The sequence below is a fragment of the Dunckerocampus dactyliophorus genome, chromosome 13 (genome assembly GCF_027744805.1).
Source record: "Dunckerocampus dactyliophorus isolate RoL2022-P2 chromosome 13, RoL_Ddac_1.1, whole genome shotgun sequence".
Lineage (NCBI taxonomy): Eukaryota > Metazoa > Chordata > Actinopteri > Syngnathiformes > Syngnathidae > Dunckerocampus > Dunckerocampus dactyliophorus.
Genome location: NC_072831.1, coordinates 3,599,552 through 3,608,733, shown reverse-complemented (window position 1 = coordinate 3,608,733; position 9,182 = coordinate 3,599,552). Strand labels below are relative to the sequence as shown.

The 9,182-nt window shown below is 42.5% G+C and overlaps 1 gene segment (V, D, J or C); it reads left to right on the top strand.

Moving 5' to 3' along the window:
* The first annotated feature begins 7,433 nt into the window (after window positions 1-7,433).
* Window positions 7,434-8,787, top strand: LOC129193064 (T cell receptor alpha variable 38-1-like). The segment is given in 2 exon segments: window positions 7,434-7,629; window positions 7,702-8,787. Coding segments are annotated over 2 exon segments (444 nt in total).
* The last annotated feature ends 395 nt before the right edge of the window (window positions 8,788-9,182 follow it).

The following is a 9,182-nucleotide window of genomic DNA, read 5'->3' as shown; positions in this document are numbered from 1 at the left end:
CGTTGCAATCTTATATTTCTTTCATAATGTATGCGGTGCATTTCACAAGATAGCTTGTGCGTCAGTCACTGACAGGTTTTTTGGGGGGGAGGGCTGGTGATATAGAGTTGGAAAATTTTGCTTGTAGTACTGAACGCGCTGCTTTTGAGAAAGCTACAGTGAACAACGCTGCCAGATTATTTCCCTCTTTGCCATCAGTGGATGTTTTCAATACAGATAAGACAAAAGAGATGATCATCGACCCAAGAACAAGGGAAAAGGAGCCGTATAGACCCCTGTTTATTGATGAGACTGAGGTGGAGAGGGTGAAAACCTTCAAGTTCCTTGGCACACACATCAGCGAGGACCTCACCTGGTCTCACAACACCCAACAAGTTATCAAGAAGTCCCAAAAGAGACTGTACTTCCTGAGAAGACTGAGGAAATTTGGCATGTCCACCAAAACCCTTAGTTGCTTCTTTAGATCGAAAGTGTTCTTACCGCCTCCATCACTGTTTGGTACGGTAACTGTACAACACGAGATAGGAAGGCACTCCACCGGGTGATCAAGACCTCACAGAACATTGTTGGGGCAGTCCTCCCCTCACTGCAAGACATTTATAAATCTGGCGTCCCACGAAGAACAAACAACCTCATCAAGGACAGCACACATCCACAACACTCATTATTCACACTCATACCGTCAATTTCAGTGTTCACAAGGTATTTGTTATAAGGATCTACGTAGTATCAAAGTTAAATGCAATGCATACCTTTAGAAGATGATCAGGAAAGTCAAATATTGTTGTAACTGCATTTTGTCGCAATCTAACAGTCTGGCCGGTCTTGTCGAAGTTCTCCTCGGTGAAATGACTACAACAGAGTTGCGATCTGGCTGCAGGAATCCACCTGTCTCTCCTCATATTTACTACCCATTGCTTTAGAAGTTGAGCATTGCAGTGTGGAAATCTAAAAGGAGAATAAGGGGTAATTTACAACTACTTGGATGAAAAGATGCTTACAGATTTATTTCTTTGAAACTATTTTTATTTAACTTTAAATTCCTGCTATTTAATATTACAGACAAAAAAACGCACTTAGAAACGCCTGTATTAAAAACCACATTTTTTTTGGTGTTATAAATTATTTGTATTAGTGTTACTGTGATGGTAAACAAATTATTAATACAGTATGTCGCAGAACGCGTCAATCCCAGTCGGCTTTGTTGTTTTGGGTGAAACAACATGGCGACTTCTATACTTCCGGTGGCGTCAGGCCTCTACGGTCAATCAACGCGCAGCAATCGATCGGGGCCATTCTGTCACGAGATGGCGAGTGTTGGTGATGGATTCCACAGCAGACAGCACCACAAATGTTCAGTGTAACAAAAAGGATTTATTAAAGTACAACTAAACAGAAATATCAATGTCCATGAAAAAACACAACACAAAATAACCGGCTTAAGTCACGGGATTAAGGAAAAACTAAGCACTAACAAAAAACACTGCAAACACGGATAGCAGGGAAAAAAGTGTAGAACAAAAAAATCACAATCGTCAAAAGGAGATAGGGAAAAATACTCACAGCTAGGTAACCAAAAATCTCTGTACAAGGCAACCACTGCAATGGCAGGAAAAGACATGCAAAACAGCCACTACTCACGGTAGGCACGATGTAAGACCAGAATTAGGACAGGGGTACAGAACAAACAGGTAATCTAGGGAATCAGGCTTGCAGGAGAAGACGTTCTGGCAACTAGGTGAAGTTGCTGCCTGGTCTAAATAATCCAGCGTTAATTGAACGCAGGTGTGCCTGCTCCACCTCTGATGGAAAATAAACATTAGGTGGCAGCAGAGCAGCACACTCACTCATGACACATTCCACTATAGAGTTCAGTGGATACAGATTATTTAGATGGGTGAACAGATACAGATGCAGGTACTCGTGGGGTACTTGCTCATCCCTAGTTCTTCTGTTCTTTCTATTTTGTCTATTTTGTATTTATACATGTAAATGCTGACAGTTGCCACCATTTACTTCCCCCCTGTCCTGTCCAGCCTTTAAGGCAGATAGAATTGTAGATCTAAATGCCCTCAAGTGCTCAACAGATTTACTCTGCCAGGGAAAAGTGTGATATACACTTCCCCTGTTATACAGGATTTATTTGACTTAGATGCTTGTTATTAAATTTGGAGCGACCGGACCAGAGCAGGAGGGGACAGAGAAGAAGAGAAAAGAAAAAAGAAAACAGGGTGGGGTGGGGGAGGTGGGGGGGGGGGTGGTGAGATAAGGACAACAGCAGCAACAACAATTGTGACAACAATAACAGAACAACAGAAACATACAGAACTACATCAGCAAATAAATGTCTGTGACGTCTATAAAGACCCTGACGGAAAGGACAAAATAATATCAACAACCACAATGACAATGCTGCATTGAAACAGTCACACATAATAGTAGTCATGAAATGATTATCTATTATAGTGAACAGAATGACAATAACTGTAATGCATATCATTGTAAAAAAAACTATAATCATACTGCTGACATCACCGTCGCTGTAATAAAACCAACAACATAATAACACCCTGGTTAACTCAGTGAGTAATGTGGGGAAGTACGTATGTACTGCGAGTGTGCATATGTACGTGTGTACAGGTATCTCTGTATGTGGGGAATAGATCCTCATGATCGATGTGTGCTAATGATGCAATTAAAATCGGGGGACAGCTGCCACCTGACCAGCCCCCCCCAAACCCTAAGTGTCTACTGTGCGATTAAAATTGGGGGGCAACAGGTCAGTGGCATGGCAGGGGCAGAGGAGCCATCTTGGGGCCAAATTCGCATTTGCGTTCGCCTTTATACAACAGAATACAAAAGTATTCTTGGCTGTATTGTTGTTTATTCATCAAAAATGCCGGGTTGTTGTGCATTTGGATGCACAAATAGACACGACAAGGGTTTCAAGCTGTACAGATTCCCTTCAGATATCAACAGACGGACAAATTGGGAGAATAAAATCAACCATTTGGGCTGGAAGCCGAACTCGTCTTCAAAGCTGTGCGAGGTAGGTCAACTGAGAGTGTTCGGTCCCATGTGTTGTATTTGGTGTTGTGAAATTCTGTTTAATGTGAATGATCCTTGTGGAAATCACCTCTGGTTGCAAATAAAGTAATCCATGATCTCGAGCAAATTTACCATGGCAACGCTTTGTCCGACAAACAAAAAAAACATGTCTTGCACATCTTCATGTCAATGTCCTCATTTACCCTAAGTTTCATTTAAAATGCTTCAAAACTGTAGAAAGAATTCGCAATGTTAGATGTGAAGTGCAATAATGAAAAAAAAATATATAAAAATCGTATTATACTGTACTGTTTATAATCTGGCCCAAATTTAGATTTATTTTGATCTGTATGGTCGGGGAACCTAATTTCGTGCACTTAATCTAAACTGTAGTTATTTTATGGATATTACACTGAATACCTTAATATTCTTTATACCACTTTTTACATGCATTGTTATACTGCGCACGCTTGAATTGGCCCCAACATGGCGGCGTAATCTCAGTTGTCGTAACTCTCTCTATCAAGGGACTCTAGTGTACCCTAGACTCTAGTGTACCCGTGTGAGCTTCAGTCAGTCACTTGCTTGACACTGATTTTTTCATTATTTTTATGGCATAATGCGAGTACATCTTATCAAATGCAATAAACTTGAATTACTACTATAATCACAATGTCAAGAGGTTTTAAATACTAAACATTAAACAGACGAACATAATAGACTATAGTCTGTCCTCATCCAGTCCCCAGTCTGCTAGAGCAGACTTAAGGTTTTTCCCCAGGGTGCCAGCAGTGTGGTTCTCTGGCATATACCTGGTCTTTAAACACTTGGAGTGAAGTGTCCATTCAACAGTGACGTAGTGTATTGTTAAAATAATGTAGGGAGTCATATTTGGGCTGGACCACAGAAAATGTTGTGTTTTTGATGTCCTTCAACACGTCTTCTTTCACTCGGTTATATAGTTTAGGAATTGCTGTTTGTGACATATATACACGTTCTCCCAGGCAATTTGTACTGTATGTCAAACATTTCTAATAATTTCTAATAATAATAATAATAAAATAAATAATTTGAAATTTAGCCGTAAAATACTAAATAAGAGTATGAACAATAAATTATTCCATGATGAAAGGCGACTCACCACAATACATTACTCACAGTTCTGTTTCCAAGAGCAGCCTGCACACGCTACCTCGTGCCAGTGGAAGGTGCTGTTGCAACACTTCTGCCACCATATACGTGTGGCCCGCAGGGTGCAGTGTTGTACGTTGGAACGTGACTGTCACGAGCGCCGTGTGACACGGCGGGAGGTTAGGATCCCAATGCAAGACAAGGAGCAGTTTGTAAGGTAAAGATTTAATAAACAAAAGGAAATACAAAAATGCAAAAGAGCAGGTAATGGTAGTAAAGTGTTGAACCAAAAGCAGGGTAAGGAACAAGGCGCCGGACTGAGCGGGGAGCGGGGAGCGGGGAGCGGGGAGCGGGGAGCGGGGAGCGGGGAGCGGGGAGCGGGGAGCGGGGAGCGGGGAGCGGGGAGCGGGGAGCGGGGAGCGGGGAGCGGGGAGCGGGGAGCGGGGAGCGGGGAGCGGGTGGCCAGGAAGTACAATCTGGCGCTGGTCTGGAGTTTGGCTGCAGCTTAAGAAGGCAGGTTGTAATGAGATGCAGGTGTGACCAATTAAGTCCTGGGCAGGTTCAGTGATGTGCTGCGACACATTGAACGGCAGAGGGTAGCAGAGCAGCACACAGAACATGACAGTGGCAGTCATGTGACCTGGTCAACGTAACTCTTAGGACAAATTTGCACTGTATTCTTCTGGAAAGAACTTTATTTTAAAAACGACTAATCAAGTTTTTTATATTCTCAGCCCACATTTCAGAAACAATAAAAAATAAATACATAAAATAAAAAGTAATACAAAATATGAATATATAACCTAACGGTGCTGAACAGACAGATACATCATTTGAAGTAGGTCTCATCCTTCCTTTTTGCAATTCTTATTTCTAATATTCTTTCATTTCCTCTGACAGTCAGTGACAACAGTGTTTTTCTTAACAATGGACACTTTGAAGTACAGGAAGTGCAGAGTTTGAGTCACGTGAGCTCATCTCTCTGGCAGATGAGTCGGTGAGATGAAAGGTCACTCGTGACACACACTCAAACACGTTCGTCTCATCTTTCGTTCGTCTGCGGCGACCAGCTGATGGTGGTGATCAGTGAAGTGTTGGCGTCAGAAGGTGGTCAGGTGATCGTGATCATGATCATCATATTTTTACATTTCCAGTTCCCAGTACTTCTTCTGGTACAAACAAGCAAGCACTGCATGTCTTCAAGTCCCACCCAGAACATGGAAGTGTGATAAATGGCACCATGATGGAGAATGTGGAACAACAGCAGAGAAGCGTGAACGTTAATGTCAGCCACTCTGCAGTCTACTACTGTTGCCTCTCTTCATGGACACTTCCTACAGCCTTTTTAGGGGGACACCTCCATAACTGTCACCTTCTGACCCCATGACATTTCATCACCTTGTGTGTGTGTTAAGGAAATGAAGGGTGTGCTTGTCAATGGGGCATTGTGGGAGGCGGAGCTCCATGGTGTCATATAAAGGACGTGTCATGGTGGTGGTCACAGTGTTGTAGATCATGATGTTCCTCCCCCTGGCATACGTGTTTGCACTCAGCGTTCTGGCAGGTACATCTACAGCATAGGTGTCAAACTCCAGCCCGCGGGCCAAATGTGGCCCGCCACGTCATTTTATGTGGCCCGCGAGAGCAATTAAATAGGTCAAAAGCGTGCTTTGATCAAAAACTACATTTCCCACAAGGCCTATCAACTACAATACGAAGTGACGGCTCGCCGCCACTAAACGGCAGTGTCTCCACATCAATGCCAACGAGTTGAATTGACAAATAAATAATGATCCCAAAATGTGCAGGGAGAGAAAAGTTGACGCGGATGCAAGACCGTATCAAGACAGATGGGAAGGCGGGTACTTGTTTGTGCTTCAAGGAGAAAGACCGGTATGTCTTTTGTATTTACGAAGCGGTGTCGGTTGTTAAAGAGTACAATCTGCGTCGGCATTTTGACGCTAAACATGCAGCTAAGTACGCGAAAGCTAGCCTTCAAGAAAAGCATCAAATTGCCCAAGAATTAAAAGGCAAACTGCGGTTGCAGCAGAGTGTGGTCACGAAATCCACAGCCAAAAACAATGCGGCAGTGGAATCTAGCTTTATTGTGGATGAAAAAATTGCCCACGCTTCCAAGTGTTTTTCAGAGGGAGCGTTTTTTGAAGCAGTGCATGCTGAAGGTCTGTGAGCAGGTGTGTCCCGACCAATTACAGACTTTAAAACATATCAGTTTTTAGCTTAGTTACTAATCTAAAAACTTGACCAATATACTGAGTCAACTTTTATTTTGTGATTTTTAGTTGATTACGTATTATTTATGTGTAGCTGCTGTTGCAATCATTTAGTATTTGCAGGTTTTATGTTTGTATACAGACAAATTATTGTAGTCAAACCATGAGTTGGATGCAAGACTGTGCAGCCTTTTTTTGTGAAATGCTTCATCTGACATGCATGTTGTTAGCAGCTCACAATTGTTGATTTTACTGTAATTAAGCCCCTTTTAACTTTGACAAAAACGCTTTGAACAAAGTTAATGTAATAACTTGTGTTTTATGTTATTTTTCTTCATTCACTTGGATAGTTTGATCATTGATTGATGGAGTAGTGTGGGTTTCATAAGCTGACAAATTCAAATGATTTATGTTGTAACAGAGCAACAAGTAAAGATATTTTTTTTCTATGCAACTGTAATGTTTGTCACTTGAATAAGTAATAAATTTAGAGTTATTTAACATTAAGGAGTTGTTACGTTTATTTTACATTACATTCGATTACATTTAGTTTTATTTCTAAGTTACATCTGGCCCATTGAGGACAGCCATTATGTCGATGTGGCCCTAAGTGAAAATGAGTTTGACACCCCTGGTCTACAGGTTGTGAGCCAAGAATCTTGTAGTGTTCGTTGAATGCATTCTGTTATTGTCAGGTTCTCGTCAGGGCGTGATGGCATCATCCATGGAGCAGGTGGTGGTTTTGGAGGGTGACGTTCTGACGCTGCCCTGCAACTTCTCCGGGGCCAACACCAGCCTGTCCTGGTACCAAAAGAAACGCGATTCTCCTCCACAGCTGCTGGTCAGAGAGTATTCCCAAGCAGAAGACGACTTGACAAAGTTCAGGCGTGACAGAAACACATGGACTTTTCATTTGGACCTGAGGTGGTCTTCACTGCACCCCCATGTTGTCATCTACTGTGCTGTAAGGCCTACAGTGACTGTGACAGTGCACGTGGCTGCACAATAACCACACTGCATCCACCAGTGGGAGGCGCTGTTCAACATGCACATGACCACCTCTGACTGTGTGTGTGTGTGTGTGTGTATGTGTGTGAAGCACCTGCCTCAGTGGGATTAGGCCCTGCCTCCTCAGCCACCAAGTCAGCGTACACGCAGCCCTGGAATGCAGACATGAAGCGTACGCTGGTGTGTGTGCTGATGGTTGCCTGGAGCCTCGGTAAGGTCGTGTGAGGTGTGCATGTCAGGTCATATGATGTCTGGCTAACCTTTGTTGTTTGTCCTCTGACAGGAAGTGGCGCCCAGACAGTCAACCAGCCAACAGTGGACATGCATGTAGTGAAGAGCAATGTCGTGATGCTGGACTGTAGTTACGAAGGCACCAGTTCTGCCAACTACTATATCTTCTGGTACAAAAAGAATGGCCAGGCGGCACCAGAGTTCATCTTGAGCCGCTTTGTGAGCAGTCAGGAAAAGACGGTGAGCAGCTTTGACAAGAGGTTCAGCTGCAGCATGAACGCCAGTGCCCAGCGAGCTCCTCTGGTGATCGAAGACGTGCAGCTGAACGACTCCGCCATCTTCTACTGCGCCCTGAAGCCCACAGTGACTGACAGCTCTGCTGCACATGCACAAAAACTCCTGTACTCCCCTCAAGTCAGAGGTCTCATGGTGGCATCACCTCACAGATAATTTTTTTTTCACTGTTTCAAAGCTGGTTCGGAGTTGGTTGTCATAGCTTTTGTTGTCCATTGCCACGGTATTAGGAGTGTGGAACCTTACCACATGTACGTGTATACATATACAGTATATGTGCATGTATGTAAATATGAGTTTGGATGCAGTAGTAATATTAAACCAGGATAATTAATGAAAAAAACAATAATAAAAGTGATATAATAATACGTAATGATAAATGTTATTTACCTTTGAAGAGGAGTGGTCGAACATACGTTGTTGTGGAGGAGCTGGAGGAGGAGATATTGGAAAAAAAGGACAAATGGTCGTCGTCGTTAGACTCTTCTAAAAGAGGTAGTGTTCTGTGGGTGGTGTAGAATTAAGCAGGCTTATTAACTCTTCAGAAACTTTAATCACACGCTCTGTCTGGGTTGTATAATTTAGCTTTCCACTTAGCTTTATCTCCCCAGCGTCTAACTCTTGCTCTGTGGGTCTCATTAGTTCAAATGGCTTCCTCTGTTGGTCCCATTAGAAGTGTCACAGCGCCCTCTACTGGTCAAGCATGTACAGTAGCAGTATAAATACAGATTGAGCGACTACAAGGCAAAATAAAATAAAAGATAGACCAGTCGGCTTGTGTTCGTATCCATGAGTGTTCGCTAGTTGGGTGTTCGTAAGTTGGGGACCTAGTGTATAATGAATGATGTGGAGTATTATTAAAAGTTAAAGTCATCTTTTATACTGATGGGCGTGTGAAGGAGTGTTTTTTCACCATAATCACATTAGAAATATAAACCATTGATCACAAACTTATGGCAACAAGCAAAACTTCTTGTTCATTCTACATGTATTTATCAACATTCATATTAGATTTACATTGTTTCTTATAATTATTTTTAGCATATAATCATGTTTTTACGGTGGTCCAAAATCATCGAAAATCAAAAACATACAAACACCATCAAATACAGAAAAAGAACAGAAAAAATAAAATTCCAGAATCATCACTTGCTGTCCGCCACAGGTCCAGATCCAATAAGCCACGGAATCGCACTCCTGCCACCAATTTTTTGTGGAATAAATCATGTCATGACTAAG